Source organism: Coptis chinensis, chromosome 4 (assembly GCF_015680905.1).
Source record: "Coptis chinensis isolate HL-2020 chromosome 4, ASM1568090v1, whole genome shotgun sequence".
Lineage (NCBI taxonomy): Eukaryota > Viridiplantae > Streptophyta > Magnoliopsida > Ranunculales > Ranunculaceae > Coptis > Coptis chinensis.
This window is the reverse complement of record NC_141459.1, coordinates 84,698,476-84,725,325: the sequence shown is the minus strand read 5'-3', so window position 1 is coordinate 84,725,325 and position 26,850 is coordinate 84,698,476. Positions and strand designations below refer to the sequence as shown.

The following is a 26,850-nucleotide window of genomic DNA, read 5'->3' as shown; positions in this document are numbered from 1 at the left end:
ACATAGTGAGCAACCAAATTTTTTTGTTAACACTTTAGGCATCCAGCTTTTCAATTTTAACAATGTGGAGATTTCGTCAGTTTTCCATTCAAATATACTTAACAGTTATATATATTTTTTTTAAATCGTCAAAAATTATAAAATCATCAAAAAATAAAAAAAAAAAAAAAAAAAGGCTGCAAGTTTGGATAATTTTTTATGGTTTTTTTGATGATTTCTTAATTTTTGATGATTTTTTTTAAAAAAATGCAACTATAAGTATATTTGGATGGAAAACAGACGAAATCCCCACATTCCTAAAATTGAAAAGTTGGATGCCCAAAGTGTTAACAAAAAAAATTAGTTGCCCATTATGTTAAATTGGCCCTAGTTTGATGCCCACAAATTCATTTTTTTTCCTATCATTATTAAAAAAAAAATCGCCTATGCCTATACTCAAACCCGATTCACACACGGTTTCATGAATCCATGTTGTACCAAGTTCGGCACTTAAAAATTGACCCGGCTAGCTCAAACTCCGGTTCAACCTTTTTGTTTTAGAAAACGAAAAACAACTAAAAAGAGTATCAAACTTTACACCTTTTGACAATACGGGGACCAAACTGTTTTATTTTTGCAATGTAGGAACTTCCGTTTTTGTTTTAGAAAACGAAAAACAACTAAAAAGAGTATCAAACTTTACACCTTTTGACAATACGGGGACCAAACTGTTTTATTTTTGCAATGTAGGAACTTCCGTTTTTGTTTTAGAAAACGAAAAACAACTAAAAAGAGTATCAAAATTTCTTTAACACCGTTTCTAATTTGTATTAATTTTTATTTTATTTTTCAACATTGCAAATTAGAAATTTTATATTAATTTTTTTCAACATTACAAATTAATTTATATTAATCTTTTTTCAACATTACAAATTAATTTTTATTTGTATTAATTTATAATAAAAATTAATACAAATTATAAACGGTGTTAGAGAAATTTCACGGAAGTTTCTATATTGCAAAAATCAAATAGTTTGCCCCAAACTGTCAAGAAAATAAATTTGGTCCCCCATATTTCCAAAAACCTGTAAAGTTGGTCGTTTTTTCTTTAGAAAATATAAAGTTGCTTCTCCCTCGGTCTGTCATCTGTGTAGTGGGGTGTTACAACAAAAACCCCATTACTGACTAAAACAAAAAACATACAAGAAGAAGAAGAATGGGTGATGAATCATCATCATCATCCTCATCCTCATCCTCATCAGCGTACAAGGATTACATAGCAGGTTTAGTAGCTGGAGTTTCAACTGTGATCATTGGTCACCCTTTCGACACTGTTAAGGTATACTTCCTTTCTTTTTACTATGATTACGTAACCCCTTTTAACCATTTCTTATTAACCCTTCAAAGTTGTAAACTTTAGCTGTTTTTTTACTGAATACTAGTGTAAAAATGTGTTATTGCTTTATAAATTATTGGGGATGGTTTATTTTGGCTATATATTTAATATTTTGCACAATGTAGGATTCCCCAAAGAGGGCTTTTGATTAATATGATATCAAGTTAGCATTTAGCAATGTGGTGTTTAAGTATGTTGTGTGTGAACTATGATGAAATATGTCATAAGGGCAAAATTAGGAATACTATTAATTTTCACTGCTGGTGTCAAGTAAAGACAAGGATACAAATTTCATATAAGTGTTGAACCAATATCGCTCACTCACCTCTCTTGGAAAGAAGTTGAATTTTTTTAAAAAAACTGTACAACTCTGATAGCTTACTATAAGTTTGAGGAAAAATGGAGTTGTATATGTGATAGTCACTTTGCTTATAGCACATGGTTTGTCTCTGGCCTTGGATTCTAAAGATACACATGTTGTAACAGGTTTGGACTCTGGATGGTTTCTAATATCCTATCCGCTTGTATATATATATATATATATATATTTTTTTTTTTTTTTTTTTTTTTTTTCAACATACTTCAGCTCATTTATATATTTGGGATAAATCACAGTGGTTTTGATCTTGATTGGTTTCTTTATCACGATTGTATTTTATTGTGTGATCCTTGGTATATAGCGTGGTTTAGGCTCTTGTGGTTCTATCGTTCCTTTTCTCCTTTTTATGAAGAGTTATAGGCTACTGTTTCTTTGCTTTATGGTAAGCACTAGTCCATGCACAAGATGAGAATGTGTTCTAGAAATTATTTGTGCTGATAATTGCTGTTAATAAGCTGCAACTATTGTATATACAATTAATGGTATAGACTGTGGGGGCGTGTGTAAGTATGAAAACAATTTTTTTTTTTGGATCCAGCAATTATTGTGCAATAAATGTGGTATATCAGATGTTCCAATAGAGAGCAATACCATTCTTCTCTTGAGAAACAGAAGTTAGTTATTTGTGGAAATGATGCATCAGAATTTCATTAGCTCACCATTGCAGACTTGTGGATGGAGACGTCCATGTACTGGCAAAAACCAAGACCTTCGTCAATATAGTTCTCTGAAGTCCGTTGAGGTTAGGAGATTTATATATGATAAGAAGGTGGTACTAGAATCTATGTAATGTCTACAGGGAGTTTGTGCACCTTTATGTTGTGGTACGGCCTAGGGTAAGAAGAAAGAGTATCTTTGGTTACTAGATTTTGTTAAATCAAATAATAAATTCCTATGACCCTTACAAGGTGTTGCAAGATGATTGTAGCGGTATAGATGCTTCTTTAAGGTGAACGTGGAATAATTATATGCAAGTGGCAGAATTCAGGTTGTGTGATGCGTTGGAATAGAAAAATGGAAGAAGCTGTTCTAGCTTACAGAATGTATAGTATCAGAACTGTATGGGTTGAGGCACATGTACATATTTACCATTATACTTTTCCAATCATGCCCTTAGTTGGTTTATTATATTTTTTATTTTCTCTAAACTTATTTATTATATGTTTGATAATGTCTTTGTTGACACATTCTTCCAATATACTTTTGTCCAGATATCACTGTTTTATTCTAGAAAATATGTTAAATCATTAACTTATAATTTTTCGACTGTGTTTGAGGCCGCATGGAAGTCGTTTAGAATCATATTTTAGCAGCATTCTGCTGGTAAAAGCAAGGAAAGAGTTAACATTGTACACAGTCTTATTAATGTCAATCCTGATTTCTCTTTTGGCTGATCTGTTTCTTGAATCACCGATTGCTTGTTTTACAGGTGAAGCTACAAAAGCACAATACTGAAGCACACGGAATTAAGTACCGAAATGCACTGCATTGCACTGCTAGGATTTTGAAAAATGAGGGTGTATGTTTCTTTTACTTATCTTTTTTCATGTGATTTGAAGTCAATTAAGTACATCTTTTATTGGGGATAATAGTTTATATCTATCAAACAGAATCATGAGGTTTGGGTGAAATTACTACCAAGGAAATTTCTTATCTCTAGATGACCAGTCAAACACAGGAAGGAAGAAAAGAATACTAAATCATGGCCACAATTGAAAATTTGCCCCTTCTGGTGTATCCCACCAAATTACATGTCATGAAATATGAAAGTGTTTTCCTTGACCACTTTATAAATTAAGCTATGAATTCTTTGTGTTAGCATTTTCAGTGGTAAACATAGTCAGTATCTGTAATAATTATTAGTCTCTCCATCATGGGTGTCCATTATCCACAGAAACCTGCATGTGAATATCCTATGCCATGAAAAATTGTATATAACCTCAGCTTTTATGCGTATTGGGCATTACATATTGTCTATTTAATATCGACACTTACATGTTAAAAAGAAAAGGTCCATATCAGATACGTATCAATTATCCTTGTCAGATATGACGCACAGATATTTAAGATTGATGAAGTTAGGCAGATGGATGCCTTGTGGTGAATGGAACGAGGTAACTATTCAGAAATACGTTGAATACTTCATCGCTACCTGTTTCAATGTCACTTTGCATATGTAAGTGACGGTCAACGCTCTTAGACACTAGATAAATAAAGACATTAGTATTTGTTGTCCCTTGAGTCCTTGACTTGTTAGGGACCTTGAGGATCTGTTTAAATTGTTTTTAATCGTTTAATCTGTATTTTACATACTGATGTCGAACCTTAATTAATTTGGATTTTAAATGACTTGCATTGTGAAAGAGATGTAGCTTGATGAGATTAGGAAATCGCGCAGCAATTTCTAAGTACTTTTTCTTTTCTAGACTGATCTAGATAATTTTCAAATCTATCTGGACTGCAGTGGCAAAACTATTTGTTCCAATTTTAAGGTCAAGGTAAAATTAGGATGCAAATCAATCAAGATCGGACCTAGATTGATTTGAGTTGTGCAATAAATATTTAGTTTGTTTTATTTATATTTGTTTATTTTGTTTAGAAAACCTCTTATGGTCATCCCTCATTAGGGTTTGTGATGTTGATTAAACTGGCGGAAGCTTCAGTTTATTAAATCTACTCTTTAATTAAACAAAACAAAGAAACCTAAAAGACAACTCTTTTATTGAATCTCACAAATCATAAACATCAACTCTCCAGAACCCTAATTGCAAGCCTCTAATTTATACTAATAACAATAAAGCAACAACTAACTAGTGGGCTCACGACCCATGGGCTTGACCACCAAACCTATAGGCACACGCCTATAACACTTGACAGACGAACTAATGCTCTGCATCACTCTCCCCTGATTGAAAAGAGGTCATCCTCGAGCTACAATGGTGGTGCATTTGAAGCTAGGAAGACTGATAATGCTTCATGCTAGATATCTAGAACATGGTTAGGTGGCTTGTCAGAAACACTTTCGAACTCTTCATCACCTTTTTCAGCTAACAAAACAGGACACTTCTTCTTGGGACACTCAGCAGCTATGTGACCAATAATTTCACACTCAAAACACTTCTTGGAAGCAGAAAAAACACTCACAGGATTCACAGAAGTAGACCCAGTACTAGTAGGCGATGGAATTGTGGATGATTTATGGAGATCTTCGGACTTCCTAGCATAAATAACTGCATCTGCCATAGTTTGAATATCAACAAAGGATAAATCGGCTTGAATGCGCTTCTATAAGCTATTAACATATTGTATTTTAAACTCTTCAGCCTTGGTCATATTCAAGTGAGTGCAAAGCATATTAAAAGTCTTAGTGTACTCTTGAACGGTAGATAAATTTTGTTTCAAATTATGCAAGCGATTAAACAAGTCACACTCATAGTTTTTAGGAACAAATTCTTTGCACAATGCCTCCTTCATCTTAGACCAACGTTGCACTAACTTTTCCCTTTATGTGTACGACCTCTTTGGTATTCATCCCACTAGACCAGCGCATATCCGCTTAATTTGTAGCTACCAATCGAACACACTTAGCACCCAACAAACCCTTATATTCAAAAATCTTCTCAATACAATTTAACCAATCCACAAACACATCAGCATCTATCTTTCCATCAAACTCAGGAACATCAATCTTAATATCACCATGACTATTTTTTTTTTTTCTAACAAACGAATTAAACGATCAACAGTAATTAAAGCAGGAGGAACACGGTTACCGTTGTAGGCTGACTGTCTTCTGAAGAATCACTGTCAGAAGAGAGAGAAAGAACATCACTACCATGCCGCCTTAGTGGTGAGGGAGGAATTTGATCACGCCTAGCTTGCCAAGGGAGCACACTGATTGTGAGGAGGTTGACCACCCCTTCCTCTATTCGCACCGCCATGACCATGTCCTCTTTGAGCCATACAATGGCCAATACCAAGATGGTTCGGCTGAAGAAAAGGACCCTCTTACATGTTATTTGCTGGCTTATGTTGCCCTACAAGACGCACTTGATATTGTGCAATAACTTGATGTCTCGGAGGGGAACAAATCGCTCCAATGGTTGGATTGGTGGTAAACCCAGTTCCGAATTAGGGCTTCCCCCACTCTGAAGAGGAATAACAGATGGAAGATTAAAAGGTTCATGAACTAGTGTAGGAACCTCAACTGGGTGGTCACACTGGAGCCATTGATCAACTTGTTTCTGGCCTTCTGTTACAACTGTATCAGGAAGATCTGTAAGAGGAGTTGAGTTAGCAGACCAAACATCAAAAAGATGTGATGGTTGATGTTGCTGCGTAATCTGTTCTAGCAAGACAGTATCTGTGGGTGCTGGAATAACTGGAGTGTCTGGTGGCGTGGTAGTAGTGACCAAGGCAGGATTTGAGATTACTGTAGTCACAATAGGCACACCCACTATTTCAAGACCTTGCGGCGCTGGAGCAGTCTGGAGACGAGAAACTTCTTGCTGTGGACAGAATGATAGAGACACATATCCCAAATTCGGGTTTGGCGCATAAGGAGGAACATAATGATATTGACTAGGGTTCTAAGACAAATAATAAGGAGAAGAACCCTGATATATCATCTGTTGCTGATAGAGATTTGGATAATAGTCGAATGACATAGATATTGGCGGTGTCTGAAAACTTTGAGAAGGCGCCATTAATGGCGGAACCTGTGACGGCTGCTGAAAAAGTAAACTAACTTCTGGAGAAACCTTAGAATTTTGTTGTTGGACGGCTAGAAGCGCATTCAATGATTCTTGCATAGCTTCAAACTTGGCATTCAAACCCTGATAGTTTTTTTTTAGGTGCTCTATCTCTGGTTTCTTGATATACGACATTAAAATTAAAACTTTGATCTTGAAAGAAAACAAAGGCAGAAAATTAATTTTTGGGTGAACAGTAACACAATGAATGTTAACGCGTGTGTAGTGTTTCTGATGAATAGTTTTTTTGGGTGAACAGTATCCAATAAACAGTAGCACGAAAAATAAAAACGAATAAAAAGAAAAAGAAAAATTGGATTTTACTCAAGAATGATTCGTACTCCGATACCAAATGATGTAGATTAAACTGACGGAAGCTTTAATTTATTAAATCTACTCTTTAATTAAACAAAACAAAGAAACCTAAAAGATAACTCTTTTATTGAATCTCACAAATCATAAATATCAACTCTCCAGATCCCTAATTGAAAGCCTCTGATTTATAATAATAACAATAAAGCAACAACTAACTAGTGGGCTCACGATCCATGGGCTTGACCATCGAACCTATAGGCATACGCCCATAACACTTAACAGATGAACTAATGCTCTCCATCAGTTTGTCTAGTCTATAAGCTATCTGAAAGCTATTAAGTGTGTAAAGGCAGAAAAAGGTTTTCATTGACTTCATATGAAAAGAAGTATTCTTGAATTTAACGTGAGGATGATAAACACGAAAGAAAAATAAAGATGTCCAAAGCAAAGCAAGTGAGCGCATTGTTGTAAATTGGTACTTTCCATTGCTATTTGGAATCTATGCCCAAATTTGTGGGAAATATCTCTTTCGACCACTTTATTTATTTATTTTATTTTATTATTTATTATCAATTCAAAGTACTTTTAATTCAGTCAATTTTGTTTTGCATGCAATAGGATCATCAAGTAACAGTTTATGTATATTTAGTCTATCCTAGTGTAGTCAAGGCATTAAGGCGCACCTAAGGTGCAACACCCTCTTTGTGCCTTAGACGCAAGGCGCGAGGCGTGGCGCGCGCCTGATTAAAGCGAGGCGCGTAGTAATAAAAAAATAGATATAACAAATAAAAAATAAAATAAATATTAAATATGACATTAATTATCACTGATTTTCTTAGCTATACATTAAAATTAATTCTATGTGATTGTAAACATGAAACCATTGAGCAACACCCATAAAATCCATGAGTCATTTCCATACCATTGTAGTAATTTAAAAGAAAAATCTTAAGCAATAAGTAAATAGCAAAATAAAATTCGTATATCTCAATGCAATCTAGCTCAACTTCAATAAACTAAAAGAGTGAACCAATCGAATTGAGCCAAATGAGTTCTTCACGAAGTAGACCACATGATTCAAATTTTGGAATCCCATAAAACTTCATTTAATCCATCTTTGTGTCTTCTCTCAATCCATACAACTTAAAAGAAATTAATCAAAATTAAGTTTAGAGTGTACTCAAAGATGAAACTTATTAAATTTGTACAATTTCTTGTACTATACAACAATTGGATCGAGTGTAAATATGTCACGTATAGCAAAAATTGTACAAAAAAACAAAAAAAACTGTAAATGTTTATAAGGCATGCGCCTTGTGCCTTATGTTAGCTCCCCCGCCTTGGTCAAGGCGAGGCACTAAAGTGCACCTCTCCGCGCCTTAGGCGCGCGCCTCTTTGCGCCTTGACTGCACTGGTCTATCCCTGTTCTGCCTTGACCCAGACATTTTGTTTTTGTTTACTGTTCAACAAGTAACATGCTGGTTGGTCAGGTCTTGGGTTTCTATTCCCTAGGATCTGAGTTCGATTTCCGCCCTCGTCTTGGGGGGGGGAGGGGAGAGGGATGGTAGGATTTTCTTGGTTACTCATGGTCCAAAGGACTGGAATTGGAGAATTCTCTTGTAGCTTACTATGAATAACAGGGTTGGATTACGCTTATCCGAGGTTTGGTTCCACGAGCTCCCTTAAAATAAAGTACTTTAGTTTCATTCTGTTCCGTCAGCGTCTGTAGTTTTCTGGTTAGCATGGCTTGCTTCTTCAAGTCCAAATTCGATGAACGATGAAAAAGAATGCATTTCCTAGGCTTCCAAGCTATCTAATTTTTGAAGTTTTTTCTTTCGTTACAAATCAATACAAAATCACCGTTAAAAAAAAAATAGATTGAGATATGAGAATACTAATAATTGCTGCAGTATAGTTTAAATATTCCTGTGCCTCCACTCATCCCAAATTGGTTTTGAGTTGGATGCCTTGATGTTTTATAATAGTGGGAAAAAAATGATAATATAAAAAATACACAATACTAAGACGGGTTTAAATTACTCGTCAATATTTTTTTTAAATTGTTTGGAAGCTTCGCATGCTGTAAAAGGTAAAACAACCAGAGTTGGTTCATACAATAGGCTCAAGTACATGGGTATGAAGTTCGAGGTGATTTGACCCTAGTTTCCTGCTCTAGAGTCCCTCCTATATATATAGCTTTTAGTGATGACCCATTTTGTTCTTTTGCTAGTTCGACCAATAATATTTATCATACTGATCACTGTGGGCATTGCTTAAATTATGCTCAAGTCTGTCTGTCTTCGCTAAAAGGAGGTTCTTACCAGGTCAAACATGTATATTGCAAACCAGGGAACGAGAAATGAACCTAAGATAATGGTCAAACATACTCCACCTCCAGTTGTGGTCCTTGCACAACCTAAAACTTCAAGCCATATGGGTGAGATGGACATCTTCAAGTCTACATATCATGGTAGGAATTTCATGATATACTCTTTTTAGGTTGGTATGCGCTTTTATGAGGGAGACTACTGTTTGCATCTATTTATGGTAGAATAGTGAATAACTACATTGATTGAGAGGTGTAATATAGTGAACTGTTTGTTGCATTAATTCTTCTTGTTAATTTCTCATTTCCTCCTAATAAACATATTTTGATTTGTGTGTTGTGTCCTTTTGTGTGATCGCACCTGGGCAGTTAAATCGTTGAATAATCGGTGAGTACTTGCTACTTAGCCGACCCGTCTAACAATTTAATTCCCGATCAAGATCGGCCTAAAAAAATTCCCAAGTACTCAACCGATTAGCCCCGATTAGCCGAGTAATTGTGTTCACTATTTCATTGTTAAACATCGAAATCGCCGATTCAATCAAGCCTTGATTCTTTAAAGTTCTACACTTTAATCATATGAGTGTTTTGATTGTTTATTGATTGATTGGGTTCTTAATTGGCTCCATTATGTTGGTATTTCAATGTTAAATATATTTAACAGGTATTTGTAAAGAAATATAGTGTTATGAAATCCCCGACGGAGTAGACCTAGTCGCTACTCACTCTTCGACCGAGTAGCAATTTAACTGCACAGGTTCGTATGACACATGTTTGAGTGAATACATATGTTTGTGTGTGTGCTTGCACAACATGTATCCCATTCTCATCTGGGGAAGGGGTTTTGAGTTATACCTATCAGGGAAAAAGTGGAAAAATGCCAATGTATTTATTGCTTAACATGCTATCCAATGTTCTTTGCCATGTATCTGTGTTGCGTCAAAATTGTAAAGTAGGTCCCTGGATGGCGGTAGACTTTTTTGTTTGTTTTTGACATCAAACTCTGGAGTAGTCCTTAACTGTTTGTTTAACAGGTCAGAGGATTTTATAGCCTAGCAGCATCTTCTTTAGTTTTACGATCCGAAAAAATAAGATACAAAAATAACAGCTTTTTGGAAACATGGAAGAATGCAACTATATCTACTGCTTAGTGTGCTTTCCAATATGTCTGTAGTGCTTTGAAACTGTAAAATATATTCGCTGGATAACTGTAGACTTTGTTTTCTGTTTTGACATCAGACTCTGTACTAACTGTTTTAACAGGTCAGAGGACTTTATAGAGGAGCAACGTCTTCGTTTTTTGGGATGGCGTTTGAAAGCTCAATTCTTTTTGGCCTTTATTCCCAAACAAAACAGGCACTTCAGGTATTTCGGCACAAGGATAACAAACTAGGTGTTTTGTTTATTGGCTTACTCAGCATATATTAGGATTCATAAAAGAAGGCCAGTGATTTTGTTTAGTTGCTGGCTTGCTGTCGGAAGGGAGCTACTGCGTGTTCGTTTTCTTTTGAAGATGCTTTCTTCTAAATATATCATGTGCTAATGTTATATCCACATTGCTTGCTGCTTCTTTAGGGGGACAAGAACCGTAGTGGGCCACAACTACAGGTCATCATTCCCTCAGCAGCTTTTGGTGGAGCTATAATCAGTTTTATACTGTGTCCATCAGAACTGGTGAAAGTGAGTAAGTAGAAATCTATTAATTGTTGCTTTTAATATTTTTTTATATCTGTGTGTGACATTAATATTTGCAGTGTAGGATGCAAGTTCAAGGTACTGACTCCCTTGTTCTGAAGCACACCAGATATAGCAGTCCACTAGATTGTGCTCTAAAAACCATAAAAGATGAAGGGGTAACAATCAACTATCTGCATATTCATGACTTGGCACCTGATGTAGTTTGGTGCTGATAGACAAATTTTTCTCAGGTAACTGGTTTATTTCGTGGAGGTGTCACTACTATATTAAGAGAATCTATAGGGAACGCAGTTTTCTTTAGCACATATGAGTATATCCGTCACTACATGCAATTGCAAAGGAATCCTGCTTTATCTGGTAGTAATGACCAACCAAATGCTCTGATTGATGTTGGAGTTGGCATAGTTAGTGGCGGGGTTGCTGGTGTGGCTGTAAGTATTTCACAACTTAACCAAGTTAAAATGAGTTGGACTACATTTTACACGATTCTTTTTTTCTTGTCAGTTTTGGTCGGCTGTTCTGCCCTTGGATGTAGCAAAAACTATTATTCAGACTGTCCCAGATACAAGTTCAAGTAGAAATCCTCTCCTGACGCTGCAATCAGTAATTCCACATTTTCTCTCGTCTTCTTCTTTCTAATTTAAAATTTTTCAATCTCGATTTTGAAAATAACCTCCTCACAGAGGCCTACTGTGTTTTTGTGGCAGATCTACAAAACGACTGGATTTAGAGGATGTTATGCAGGTCTTGGTCCAACTTTGGTGAGAGCATTTCCTGCAAATGCAGCTGCCATTGTCACCTGGGAGCTTGCTGCAAAAGTTTTAGGAATTAAGCGTGAGTAGATAATTCATTTGAGTGTTCTTGTGACCAAGTTCTGGAATTGAATTGCACAAGCACATGAAGCTCTCTGCAAGTCTAAACTTTTTATTGGACATCACTCAGTTCTATGCCTGCTTAACCGGTGTATAATGTTCATTCTTTTAGAACAAGTGCTGCAAGAAATTATGGGCTTCTTCAATTTTCTACTTTCACCAATGCTTGAAAGTTGAAATCTGCTTAGCAGTCGTAGCCGTTAGTTTTGGGGATGAGAAATACTGGTACAGTGATGTCTAGCACTCCTGGAGGATTTAGGCATGTTATTGTTATTACCTTTGTAGTCAAGAAGTTGGTTTACGAGATCAACTTGTGGAATCGTGGCATAAATTCTTATCTGTGGTGAAATGGCAATTTCTCTTTCTTGAACGTGTCTTTGCTGAAAGAAGCTATTTTAACCTTGCAGAATGCGTGCGCTTACACTTGCTGTATTGTTCTAGCTTCATCTTTCCTCTCCCCTCTCACGGGAAAAGCACAAAACGCTTGCACGCACCTAGAATACAAAATCAGCCTAGATTCCAGTGGTTATTTAGGTAACGATTATCTCCTGAGTCCTGATATGAAAAGCTACAAACTATCCACTATCCAGAAAGTGAAACAATTCCGAAAGACATTTGTACAAGTAGGAAAAATAAAGGCATTCTCTTTGGAGTGTGTGTTTGCCTGTAAATCTACATGTAAAATTGAGCTATAACAAAATGGTTTTGAATCCAAGTAATTAGTAGGTGTCCCTGCGACCCTGCTCTAACAAGGACTCAAATTAGTGAACATCCTGCTGCCATCCCAAAACTGTAGTTATTTTGCATCTTCTAGAAAGGAATTTGGAGGTAGAAACACATATCAACACCCCTAGAGATCCTTCTTCCACCCCCAATTCATCCCTAGTCTAGTTCATATTTATCTGGAATGTTTGACAGGCAAACAAGCATAGCCTTTTTAGCTGTAATGCGAAAATATCATGTGGCAGACTAGTAGATAGTTCTGTAAGTAGTATATGAGCCTGGTGACTAACACCCCGACTAGGCGACTAGGATGTTAATATGTAAGACTCTATGATACCAATGTAATAGATAGATTAGAAATACGGATTTGGATTTCAGAATCATTTAAATCGCATGTTTGCATCATTTCGCAAGCCTGTAATTTTTGGTGGGGTGGTGTTTAAGTCACCAGAATTACTGAATTGCACTGGAGAGATGAATACATTACATGCACTTGTGTGACCCAACATGAATCCAGGACACTTGATATTTAGTAGCAGTAGAGTTTGTAGAATCTGGTCCTGAGACTCTGACCCAACATTGAATCCAGGACACTTGATATTTGGTAGCGGTAGAGTTTGTAGAATCTAATACTTTGATTCAAACACTCAGAATTGAATAATACGCGTAGAAGACACACTTAAACAAAATAAATTTTATTATATCTGTATGTACCAGTGTACTCGTACCCCCTACGAATGACCATCATTGGGCACTACTATAAGAGCAACTCACTAATGAGGCATGCTTGCTTGCCCACTACTAGGGGTGTCAAAATGGCCCTCAAACCCTTAGCCCGCCCGCCCCGACCAGGCCCATGGGCCGAAAAAGCCCTCAAAATGAGGCCCTCACACATATTCGTGGGCTGGGCCGACCCGGCCCTCAAGCCTTTGAGGGGAGGGTAAGGGCCTAGACTTCGAAACTTAAGCCCTCCTTTAAGCCCGGCCCTCATTAGGCCCTCAACATTTATTACATGTATTTTAATAAAAAATTTTACAATATATTTCATTTTAACATTAATATGCTAAAAATCACTTAAAAAAACGTTTATCTATTAAGTTTGCCAACCTTATAATTTCATTATAATATTTTATGAAATGAATTTAATTGATCTTAATTGACTAATATAACTTTAATAAGTTTTTTTAGTAGTTTGAAGGTTTAATTGTGAAGTGCATTCGATTTTATCATTTTTAACTAATGTTTCTAAATTTATTTTGTAAATCAAATATATAACATAGGATCCGGCCCTCACGTTTGGCCCTCAAGCCCGGCCCTTCAAGCCCTCTCGAGGGTTGAGGCGGGCGGTAAAGGCTTCGAGATTTAAGCATTGGCCCGACCCGACCCGGCCCTCGAAGTAAATGAGGGTAGGGTGCCCCCCGGCCCCTCAAAGCATGAGGGCTTCATTGTTTGAGGGCCAGGCCAGCCCGGCCCAGCCCATTTGACACCACTACCCACTACTGTCTTGTCTACTAGTGAGGCGTGCTTGCTTGCCCGCTATTGTGGCATTCCCGTTTGCCAACTAGTAAGACGTGCTTGCTTGCCCGCTACTATGGCATTCCTGTTTGCCTACTAGTGTTGCATTCTGGCATGTCCTCTATTGGAGCAATGACACTGCCCACTAATGTAGCACCCAAGTTATATATAGCAAGTCCGGAGATATGTCAAGAGATTTTTTACATATAAAGTTTTTGAAAAAAATTCGTACAAAGAAGGAAATATCTCATCAACTAAGGAAAGGATAACATATTCATTTTCCTATAAATACCCAACAATAATTTCAAACAAAGAACTACGTTCATTTGAGAGACTTAATTCCAGAGAACGATTTAGATACGTAGGCAGCCATTGAAGCTACAGTCTCAAAAATTCTACAACAATCTCCCTAACAAGATCGTTAGTGTGTTCGGATAAGTTCTTACCCAAACATAATTGGCACCGTTTGCGATTCTTATCAATGGGCCCTCTTCCACGTTTTTTCTTCAAGCTCCATTAATGGCGACATCTACAAGATCTCAAGTAAACAACCAGGCAAGAACACAACAGTTCGATGGAAACAACTGAGCAAATCTTGAATATCCAGTCAATCAAGATCCACCATACCAAAAGGCTTCACCTTTGCAGCTTCAAATACCACGAAAGCCCAGATCTAAACTTCTACGATCTCACTAGCCAGTATCTTCTCCTCGTAATGGCACAATTTTGCGAGATGCAGATTTAAAAAATATGGAGACAGATGATAAAAGTCTGACCCTGGAAGTGCTGCATCAAAGGTTCAGAAAAACAAAGAAACTTAACGACAACTTGTAGAAGCAACTAAACAAAAGGAGGTAAGTACAACTATCAACAATGGCAAAAACGCAAGAGAATTTCCACAAGTGCTCCAAGATGTTATCAGAGCTCACACCCTTACAGAAAAGAACACCGAAGTCAACCATGGCGGAAAGCGGAATGAATAAGTTAAACAAACATTCAAATTTCAACTATCAGCCAAAATAGATCTACTACTTTCAAGTTCCATCAACGGTTGTTACTCGATATCAGACAAGCAGGCAAATAAGAGTTCATCAGTCTAACACAACAACTCGCTGGATCAAAAGACTCTATAAGCCAAAAGGCTCAATATTAATTTGCATCCTCTACCACCTTCATTAAAGGCCACCACAATGCATATCCAGACTTTTACAGTCTAAAGTTTTAATTTTTGTTTTTCACTTTTTCTTCCTTTAAAATTTTGTTACTATTTATTTTTGTCCGTAGGCTTCAGCAATGGAAAACATAACTGCACACAAGACAATACCATCGTTATAAAAGAGACGCTACAATATTGTCAACGTAAAGCAAAAGAAAACAACTACAAGATAGACAACGACAATAACGCTGCCACTTGTACTACACAATCAGATTTAATGTAAACTATAACGTATTGACTGAATACAAGACAACAAATAACAAGAACAGAGGAAGACGACACCATCTCGTAGGCACTAAAAGTGGATAACACCAACGAGCAACACTTCTGGTTCTAACCAAAAGTGGGAAGCAATAGTGAGCAACACTTTTGGGCACCAAAAATGGGTAGCACTAGCGAGCAACACTTCTGGGGACCAAAAATGAGTAGCAATAGTGAGCAACACTTCTGAGAAGCACTAGTGAGCAATACTTCTGGGCATCACTAGTGAGCAACACTTTTGGGCACCAAAAGTGGGCAGCACTAATGAGCAACACTTATGGGCAGCACTAGGGACAAGAAGAAGAAAACAACTTACCAAATCCTAAAATTTCGATTAATCAGGCCGCGATGGATCAACTAGCCGCACTAGATCTGCAAGCTCGACCTTCACATCTCTAAGTGCCACGACAACCCATATCTAGACGTACACGACCGAAGGCTCCAACAGCTCATCCTCAAGATCTATATGCTACAAATGCAAACAAAGTAGATCCAGAAAATATGGAGACAGAAGATGAAGACGTTACATTAGAAATGATGCGTCAAAGGTTCAGAAGAGAAAATGAACACAACAACTACTTGCAGAAGCAACTGGACAAAGGGAAGCAAATACAAATGGATGACACCGATGCTACTTCTTCCACAATGGCAAGAGCCCCCAAATAAAGTGAAAATCGAAATGTATTCAACCGAATACAAGATAATAATGGCAGATTCCGTCCATTAGAACTTATCCCTGAAAATCATCCAAATCACTCAAGGTTAAGCATACGTTCATCCCATTCGAGGAGGCGATCTAGATCTAGAAATAATAAGGACAATGGGCGTAGCAAGGGTCATAACACAAGGCATAAAGAACAACAAAACACGTTGTCAGGAAGACATCATACCTCCCATGAGATTACAAAATCATCACGCGTTAATCGCAACATGTCAAGAAGATCAGAAAGATAGACAACATCAGCCATAAGAGGCGATGCCGGACGACAAGGTCATGACCTAAGGCATGAATTCCAATATGACCTAAGACATGGTTTAAATGCAGCAAATTGCTACAGAAGGTTTAACAAAGATCAGCCCAGAATGCGGCTACACCGAAAAAACTACTCTCCAATTCGATAGCTTATTAGGCCGTATTATCGGCATAGGTCTCGCAGTCCAAGGAACCATCGAAATTTAGAAGTAACAACAAGCGGGGCTTACCACACCGAGGAGGGCAAGATAACGGTTACTCCTCAAGTCGAAAGTCAAGAAGTCGTAGGAGCAGCATTTACAGAACAACAAATCAAAGACATTATCAAGAAAACAATGAGCAATGCAAGTATGGATGAAACTCGATGGAAAGACCTTGCCGTAAACTAAGATGTCGTTGGGCGATTTTCTCTGCCAATACAAAATGCAAAATATCATGAAGGGTTCAAACAACCAGATCTTCCCAAGTTTGATGACGCGGGAGGTGACCTGAACGATTATGTCATGGAGTTTAAAAGCAGACTAATTCTCTAGCATGGAGATGACCCCCTTTTATGCAAACTTTTTCCAGCTACATTAAAAGGAGAAGCTCTCCGTTAGCTCTCTGGCATGCCAACTCGTTCTATCACGTCATTCCAAGAATTAGCAAATCAGTTCACAGATCGATTTAAACATAATTGGGACCCCCACAATCAAAGTCTGATTTGGTTACACGAACATATCAGTTCAATAACGTCGAAAAAAATGTTAGAACAAAAGCCTCAAGGGACAAAGATTTTTGGAGTAGAGATTCAAGCGATGGTAAATGCAAACAGAAGCAAAGCGTTGCAGAAGGGCAATAACAAAAATCAAACTACAAAAAGGTGAACACGGTTCGTGAAGAAATGAAGCTCACTCCATTCAATACCAAATATGCAACGATATATGAGAAGATTAAAGGACACAACTTACTTTTCCTCCGATGCCCTTACCTGAAAACACCAAGTCTAGACGTGACAAAAATCTTGGGTGTCACTTCCATAATGATTTTTTTCATGTAACTGAAGATTGCAGATCCCTTAGGAGAAAGATACATAAGCTAATTGAAAATAGGTAGTTAGACGAGTTTTTACTTTCAAAAACTGTGAAGCAAAGTTTAGCAATGACGGGCTACAATGTCATACTAGTTGGTCACGCAAAAATCAATGACTTTTCATGACAAGCAGTTGATATGAAGGCTAAACTATACAAAACATATACAAATTCAAAAGTCATGGAGTTTGCGTTTGCAACACCTCTCTCCATGCACTAAAAAGTCATGGAGTTTGCATTTGCAACACCTTTCTCTATGCACTAAAAAAAGTCATGGAGTTTGCGTTTTCAACACCTCTCTCCATGCACTAAAAAGTCACGGAGTTTGCATTTGTAATACCTTACTCCGGGCAACACCAAAAAGTCGTGGAGTTTGCGTTTTCAACACCTCTCTCCATGCACCAAAAAGTCATGGAGTTTGCATTTGCAACACCTTACTCCGAGCATCACCAAGTCATGGAGTTTGCGTTTTCAACACCTCCCTCTATGCACCAAAGAGTCGTGAAGTTTGCGTTTTTAACACCTCTCTCCATGTACCAAAAAGTCGTGGAGTTTGCTTTTTCAACACCTCTCTCCATGCACTAAAAAGTCATGGAGTTTGCGTTTTTCAATACCTTTCTCCATGAACTAAAAAGTCGTGGAGTTTGCGTTTTCAACACCTCTTTTCATGCCAAAAAAAAAAAAAAGTCGTGGAGTTGCGTTTTCAATACTTCTCTCTATGCACAAAAAAGTCACGGAGTTTGCGTTTGCCATACCTTACTCCGCGCATCACCGAGTAATGAAGTTTGCGTTTGCAACACCTCTCTCCACGCACAAACAAAAAAAAAGCGTCAATAATATTATGTTTTATTCTTTGCCGCAAGGAACGAATTCCATCCGACGAAGAGAGAGCGGTGTATGTACCAGTGTACTCGTACCCCTACGAACGACCATCATTATTGGGCACTACTATAAGAGCAATTCACTAATTAGGCGTGCTTGCTTGCCTGCTACTGTGACATTCCCGCTTGCCTACTAGTGAGGCGTGTTTGCTTGCCCGCTACTGTGGCATTTCCGCTTGCCTACTAGTGAGGCGTGCTTACTTACCCGCTACTGTTGTATTTCCGCTTGCCTACTAGTGTTGCATTCTGGCATGCCCTCTATTGGAGCAATGACACTGCCCACTAATGTAGCACCCAAGTTATATATAGCAAGTCCGGAGATATGTCAAGGGATTTTTTCCATATAAAGCTTTTGGAAAGATTTCGTACAAAGAGGGAAATATCTCATCAACTAAGGAAAGGGTAACATATTCATTTTCCTATAAATACCCAACAATCATTTCAAACAAAGAACTACGTTCATTTAAGATACTTGTTTCCAGAGAACGATTTGAATACAAAGGCAGCCATTGAAGGAACAATCTCAAAAATTCTACAACAATCTCCCTAACAAGATCGTTAGTGTGTTCGGGTGAGTTCTTACCCAAACAATATCAATTCAACCACTTATATTAAATTTCATAAACAAAAGAACTTACCACTTCATACCAATGCATCTCTTTTCAACAATGCGCATCTCTCTTATTATTCTCTCACTTCTTAAGTTAATATCTAGGCACTCACACATTTATATAGTTTCTCCAATTACTAATTCCTACTAAGCTACTAATTAGAAACTTCTAATATCAACCCAATTCTAATATTACTTGTATTGCCCAATATCAATTTAGTTTTCTATTAGCAACTCATAATTGTTAATCACACCTCTTTCTAACTAATTAGTCTCTAATTATAATTTAACCAAATTAGATAGATCTCAAATTACTAATTCCAACATTGTTGATGAGAATGGCGATTGATAATTTCACTGGAGGAGTAGAATTTGGAACTCCACATCCGGAATGGACTTGACAGCAATGGGAAATGTGAAAAGGGACTACCCAACTATATATGTTGTAACAGAAAATTGATAGGAAATAATTCTGAACAAAATACAACGATTTAAAGTAATAGATTCGATAGCATTTGATCTTACAGATAGGATGGTATTGAGCCCACAATGTTGGCTTTTTTTATCTTTTTTCGAAACAAAACCTTTTCAACTGGCAACCATTTCGTTAATTCTGAGATTAAATTATGACTCCAGACTGAATAATTTGCCACTTCTTCTAGCAAGTGGTGGTCCACCTTTTCTGTGTGTTGATTTTCACTTTTCACCAATTGATAAGTAGTCGACCACTTATTTTGCTACTTATAAGTCGGAAACACTTTATAAGTGGAAAGAATCAAAATGTCTATAATTCTAATATATAACGACTTATTCATGTTCAAGTTCAATACCAAACTGAATATATATACCTGTTGTGGGCTTCGTGAACTTACCAACAAGTTCATATACGTATGCGATATCCTCAATACGAATAAAATACTTCCTGAACTTAATAATGACTATACAAGAATAAAATACCCGAAAAATGTGGAAATTCTTCTGTAATTACTAATGGTTCAGTGGATTGCAAAATGTTGGAAACACTCTGTCTTCATACTACTGTGTTTTTATGTGATGATAAGGCCTCGTGTCACTGAAGCAAATATAAGTTTTCTGTCCAAGGCATCAGTGCATCCAAAGCCTAGCAAAAACAGTTGTTCACTCTTTTCAGAGCCAAACCTCTATTACAATGGTAATGTATTAGTTCAACTTTTTTCTTATCAATTATTTAGAAACTATTTACACCATTGAAGTAAGACCGTAGATCGCAGCCAGAAGTATATTTCTGAATTCTCATTCTTTATCAAGAAACAAGCCACATTTCCAATCATCCAAAAGCTCAGCTCCCAATGCATTTTACTTTAATCTAGTAGGAGATAGCGTGTTTCTTACAGAAGGAGCGGAAATAATCTCCTTGCTCATGTTGACAAACTGAAATCTCACATCGGTATCATAAATTAACAGAAGAAGATAAAACCATATACATCAAGTGGTGCTGGCAATGTAGAAGATTTTCCACAGTTATGGTGGTTATAGCCATCAGGTTATGTCAATGTAACAGTGATTTTTGTTAAAAGATCACATCTCCAAATTAGATTCTTAGAGAATACAATGTTTGACACTAACCAGAGAAGATGGTGAGTGGTGACTAGACGGAGACACTCCTACATCAGCCAGTTAAACATGTCCAGTAGAGTAAATGTGGTAGGGAGATAATATGTGGTAGATAAGGTGGCAGGATAAAAAGTCCTTAAACAGTAGTTTTGATAATTTGACTCCAACAATATTCTGTTGCCCCAGTAAAAAAGAACATTTGAAGACTTATTTGGTATAAAACTAAAAGATTGCATACAATTATTTTGGTGTATGTTAAGACACTATTGCTTTAGTTTAATCTGGTTCTGTTTTTGCTCCAATTTTATGTCTCCAAAGAGATATCAATTTCAATTCTTCCGAAAGGCACTACTGAAAAAATTATGAGTTGGTAAAGCTGAAATACGGTATAGATTTTGCGGCAAAGGTATGTTGTAACAGTTTTGATGGACATACACCTCTATCATGTGATGAGAAACGGAAGTCAGATTGTATTCTGTAATGAAACTGATGTATAAAACATTACACTCCCATATTTTTGTTTTGAATTTTTTTTGATTTACACCATGCTGGGACTATATTGCTACTAGTTTGGGGTGGGGTGGACTCAATACAGAAGATATTTGTGAGCTGATGTACTTTTAGATGGTTGGTCCATATTCGCGAGAAAATTCACAACTTATCAGGGAAAGGAGCACTGTGACAACTGAAAACTCGAACAATCATTTCCCTATAAATTAAACTGGTCTACGGGTTGAGTACTAGAGATTGGTCAGAACTGGAATTTCTAGCTAGTTTGCTAGCGATAAAGATGTCCTGTCTCCTGCAAAAGTGACCGGGCATTCTAGGTGTATTTACATGCAGGACCTGATCAATGGGATGTGGAGTGATGTATCTTGCCAAGGAGTAGGATTCTAAGTTCTACTCCCGGGCAGAGTGGTCCTAGAATTCCAGTTAAAGCTCTTGGCTGTCGTAGTAACTAAGTTCAGAATTCAGTAAAAAATTATTGAGAAATCAGTTCGGGAAAGTGGGGCACTTTGGTCAGAATCAAAAGGTGGTAAGGGAGAAGGCTAATTTTTCATTCTATATAGGGGACCGGGAGCTATTGTTCAGACTAGTGAGGCGGCAGCCACTATGGAGAAATCTATATGAATAGAAATTTATCATGTCGTCATCACCATGCGTGCAGTGGTGCATTAATCGGAAAGTAAATAACATGATCCACACCAATTAATGCATTACAGTAGTAACCAACAGGCACTCTGACAGAAGCTGGTGCTGTGCGGGCTGATGACCGAGAGTCTTTGATACTATGTTGGCTGCAGAAGGCCTTATTTTTAAACTGAGGGAGCAAGATTCTTTTACTAGGTTGCAGAAGGCCCGTGTGGTTGTAAATGTCATATCGTGTAACCATTAACGGGACTTTGGTTTCCAAATTTCTGCACAACATAGTCAACCGGTGTTCAGTTCTCATCCCAGTGAAGGCACGTTACTCCATTGTCTCAATGATAAGTTGTTTGAATCAAAACAGAGTAAATGTTGAAATTATTTTTGAGTACAGCTAACGGAAATTGACATATGAATATATAAAGTCATGCCTATAACAAAAATCATCATTCAGGAGTACAATAATAAGTGAGGCATTTGCTTTTGAAAAGCCTTATTGGATAGGTTGTATTGCTAACAAGCTATCCTACTTTTTCGCAATGTGTGGAGCTTTAAGGAAGCTCTGAATATAATCAGACTTTGACATAGAGGTCATAAGTGCTTTATGACACAGTTTCCACACACTTGTCATGTAAAAAGACAAGGCTCTAGCTTACGATCACTGTCAACTCGGAACCTTGCAGTCCGAATACAATATGATATGCTTCTCATTGAAGAGGTTTTGTATGTTGTATTTCACCTATAGGATATTTGTCCACGTTTGAAAATTTCATCATTACCTAAGTTCACATTTTCAATGCATTCCAATCTCGGCACTTGGCTGCGGGTGTAAACCAGGCCAAAAACCTAAACTAACAACTAGCAGTTTAGTACTCTAAAACATTATATCCAACATAAAATAGGTGCTGTCCCAAAGTAGCCTTCTAGAATGAGATACTATAGGCATTTATTTCAGCCAGCTTAAAGAAATTTAGAAGATAATATATTGGGTTACGCCTAATCTTTAGAAAAATCAGCAGAATATATGCTTCTAGGGAGGAGTGTGTTATCACATGCATGAATATTTAAGTGAGCTCAGAAAGGAACATGAGTATATGATGCTTGTGTTTGTTGAGGTGAATACTGATCCACATTAGAAATTAAAACACTGAAAAGAATTATGAACTGAGAAGAAAGGAACAACTTGTCAGTATTTTGCTATACACAGAAAAGCTACTACACAATTTGCTTGCTGAGGCACAAATTTGGCACTGACGAAGTATCTGAATAAGTCAAAATTTATGGATTCTTTGCATAGCTTGACTACTGTTGTGCAATTAATCGTCTATATTTCTTGAAGAACTGTCTAAAATATCGACATTTTTTCTGCATCCACACAAAGCTTCACAGAATTTCTGACAGATCTTGGGGTTAGGTGTAAACTTTCTCCGTCAAAGCAGTATATTATTTTAGACTAAATTTAAAAATAAATTAGAGGTGATATTCTTCATACGAGGAAGCGTACATTCTAATACAGACATTGATGCACTCAAATAAAACGAATTTGAGAAACCAACCCACGTAGAGTGAGTTATACCTACTTCCATGACTACTAAAGCAGTACTACATGAGAAAGGTAATGCAACATTTAGGTACAATTATTTTCAATATATAGGCATCAGAAAGACCACCATCAGCGCTAAGCCATTGGTTGACAGAAGAGAGAGAGCATGCTCGAGATCTTATCTGATATGGAAATGCTTGGAATTTCCTGAGATAGTTACTGGGAGCCTCCCACCTTGGTCAACCTGCCTGCAATGAGTTTCCTTCATAGGGTCTACTCGTTTATTATTTGAGCCTTCTCCATTTAATTCAGAAGAGTTCTTCCTGCGCCGCTCATTATGTCCTGCCAAACGCCGACGACAACTCCTCTTTGCATCATCAAACTCTGATAGTTCATGAAACCTGGATACAAGAGTATTAATAACAAAACAAAGGTACTTCCAGCTAGATGTATTCTTGTTGTTCCAAAATACTCTGACAGAATCCCCAGCAATGAAATAATTAACAAATATACAAGGATTCTTTGATAAATTTCCCTTACTTCAAATCTAGTATAATACATACAAAACCGAAATCGGAATTGCAAAGATTGTGTTTATAGTTTTATAGACCAAGAATAAAGAAGTCCATGAGTTTCATTGGAACTGAAATCAGAGTGAACCACTACCCCAACTAGTAACATAGGGTTAAAGAAAATCCTCAGCAACTACAAAGAAAATTTAATCTAGCAGAGGAAAACTCTGCTTCTTTAAACCCAAGGAAACCCCAACTAGAACAAAGGTACCAAGTAAAACAAACTTATCAAATGAGAATATACACTAAGTTTCAAAAGTTAACAACGCTTCCTTCTTTAAATGTTTGAGTTTGCATCAACTCAGAATTATAAATGAATATAGGTATTCAAGAATGCTACTCGAATGAATTATCGGTAGCATTGCATAGTAAAAATTATTGGAATAATATCACATATGGTCTTATGGTAGTGCTCCACATCCTGTTCTGTCTAATTAAACAATCTTAAAAATCCGGTAAAGACAAACTTCCTTCCCTTTTCCTCATCAGTTAAAACAGAATTCAATTGGAAAACTAAGAACATTATAATTATAAGCAAAAGATATAGAGACACATAGATATTCAAGAAAGATATCGATCAAATATATGGTGTGACAGATACAAAATTGAGGGGGGGTTCATAACCTGCTGCATTGCTGACAAAACCTCTGCCTAAGTTCACCAACAAATACAACAGGAGCTTTAGAATGATGCTCACAGACCTTATGTCGTCGATAATATCTCTTTGCATCAGTAAGATCAGCAGTACACTTTTCCGCTTGACAACATGGCGGCGCAATCCCACCCACACCACCACTTGAACCTCTCCTACTTACAACACCCTTCTTCTTCTTGTCATCTTCACCAAAATCCATCCCTACAACTTCATCTTCTTCCTCTTCGACATCATCATCGACATCTAACTCCCTCTTTCCCTTCTCCTTCGAGCTCACCTTACTGCTTTGGATTCTGGACCCCATTGAGAAAACTAAGAATTGAAGTGGGGTTGGTAGAGAAAGCTGAAATGAAGAAGAGAATGCTTTGAAAGGAGAGGGAGCTGAGAGAGGAAGAAAGAGGAGTGAGTAATCAATAGGAGAAAAGACTGAAAAAGAGAGTGTGAGGACCACAAACACACCATTGTTTTGTTTTCTCTTTGTTAATGAAGAGGGTTGTAAGTTGTAACTGTAAAATTTGAAAAAGTGGTTGAGAAATAACCGTCGATAGTGACCGTTATAAACTGTAAAAACTAGGAAGGGTTCGATTGTGAAGTCCTTATCTTGTAGTCCCCTAACAGAATTACATATACTGCTTACTTCCTAGTCAAGTCATATTCTTATCCGTATTGTCTGTGAATGCATAGGGATTCCCCCCAAACGCGTAAGTAAACAAGAAAACATGAGCCACTGGGGGGAAGAATCTTACTTGAAAGCAGTGGAACTTTAGAAGCATCCACATTTCCATATTCATATCTTACTCCACTGTTCACAATTATCAATGTATTGCCAAAGACACCAATTAACACTGTGGTCTATTTAGGCAATAGTTGATAAAGGTGCCGGGAGATAAGAATATGGCTCAATGCTTGTTCCAAATAAAATAAAATTCTAATGTTCAAGATTTTTCCATCTAATAGGGTATTGTAAGGGAATACATTCACATCCAATGAATACCGAACATGTGTCCAACACTAGCAGAGTTGTCAAGCGATCTCCATCACCCACACCTCCAGATCTAGTTTGTCCCATCAGTTGGCATCAGTAGCGACCTCCAGAAGGTCCGCATCTTCTCATGCCACAACGGCTAATAACGTACGCCACAATTGTCACCATTAAGACCATAACTTCAAATGCACATTCCATTAAACCTACATTATTTGTCATCACAGCTCATTCAACGACTTCAAGTCCAGTATTTGACCTGACACAGGAGAAGAGGACGCGCAAGCAGTTTGGCTATATAAAGAGAAGATAAACTACGTCTGGCTTGATTCAAGGGACACCCCAGAACTTAATACGTAGACAGTTCGCATCTATCGCGAACTCAGTCAAGATCATATCAAATTCCCATTCCCCTACATCCAGTAGATCTGTAGGTTTATACCAATTCAAGCCTTTACAGGCATCACAGTTTGCAATTTAGAGATTTGTGTATTTAACATTATGATTTAAGGAGAATATGTCGTGCCCCAAAGTTTTTTGAAATTAACCTCCTATTGGAATTTCTAAGATTGGCTTACACGAGCTACTGTTTGTACTTAGGAATTCAACTTCAGTTGACCTCTGTATTACTTGAGTAATTTATTCGTCCAATAGGAAAAAGTACTTGATTTCCCATATATATTTGTTCTTGTAACTTAAAATTTTGCCGAAGAAACAAAAGTTATCTTGTATACGAACAGTTAGTAGGCGTTAGACCAAGCAAAACTTCCAACCAATTAGGTTCCTTTAAAGGAAGTCCCTAACTGACCACTACTGATTTGCAAAACCAAGTGCTAAACGAAGAGGAATATAGCACTGCACTGCTTGTTTGATGAGTTTAGATATTTTTAAGTCTTCCTGTTTTCACTGGGAAAAAGAGCGTATGTAGAGTGTCAATATTGGTGTGAGAATTTTTTACTACTTTCAACGAGGGTAGCCTCATTCATTATACCTTAATCAAGCAAAAAAAACATATTGCCTGATCCTGTATTTCATATAATTTCACATTTTTTCTTACATAATAACTTAATTGTGCAATTAATGGCAGTTAATATAAGGCGTATACAAAATTACAAACCATGTACGTGTCCACTGTTAGTCATGTTTTCATTTTCTTCACTAGTAGAAAGAATATAATCTCTATATCCATACAGTAATTTGGACTTTAGATATGCATGAATGTGAGTTATAATGATTACTTAAGCTTGTACTTAACAAACACAGACACACCGTTTGGTAACATAGATTTGTGTCAGGAGAGCAAATCCAACCTATGCTATCAATATCGGATTAATTGTGCGATTAATTACGTATCTCGTAAACCAATTAGTTTTTACCGATTTTTTAGTTTTTTC

At 37.1% G+C, this 26,850-nt stretch overlaps 2 protein-coding genes across 4 annotated transcripts; one reads left to right on the top strand and one right to left on the bottom strand.

The window, feature by feature from the left end:
• The first annotated feature begins 1,028 nt into the window (after positions 1 to 1,028).
• MBAC1 (Mitochondrial substrate carrier family protein) lies at positions 1,029 to 12,086 on the top strand. Of its 3 annotated transcripts, XM_086557851.1 has the most exons (10): positions 1,268 to 1,318; positions 3,184 to 3,273; positions 3,801 to 3,868; positions 10,410 to 10,511; positions 10,722 to 10,826; positions 10,901 to 10,999; positions 11,075 to 11,275; positions 11,349 to 11,447; positions 11,552 to 11,678; positions 11,829 to 12,086. In XM_086557851.1, exons 3-10 carry the CDS (start codon positions 3,803 to 3,805, stop codon positions 11,891 to 11,893), a joined length of 864 nt encoding a protein of 287 aa, XP_086413977.1. In that variant the 5' UTR covers positions 1,268 to 1,318; positions 3,184 to 3,273; positions 3,801 to 3,802; the 3' UTR covers positions 11,894 to 12,086. The 3 variants fall into 3 exon arrangements, with proteins under 3 accessions (XP_086413975.1, XP_086413976.1, XP_086413977.1); XM_086557849.1 differs by lacking the exon at positions 3,801 to 3,868 and having other exon boundaries at positions 1,029 to 1,318; XM_086557850.1 differs by lacking the exon at positions 3,801 to 3,868 and having other exon boundaries at positions 1,031 to 1,318; positions 11,552 to 12,086.
• Positions 12,087 to 23,162: 11,076 nt separating this feature from the next.
• Positions 23,163 to 24,947, bottom strand: SPL3 (squamosa promoter binding protein-like 3). The gene is made up of 2 exons (XM_086557848.1): positions 24,444 to 24,947; positions 23,163 to 23,648 (listed from the first exon to the last, which is right to left on the bottom strand). Exons 1-2 carry the CDS (start codon positions 24,776 to 24,778, stop codon positions 23,426 to 23,428), a joined length of 558 nt encoding a protein of 185 aa, XP_086413974.1. The 5' UTR covers positions 24,779 to 24,947; the 3' UTR covers positions 23,163 to 23,425.
• Positions 24,948 to 26,850: the final 1,903 nt, after the last annotated feature.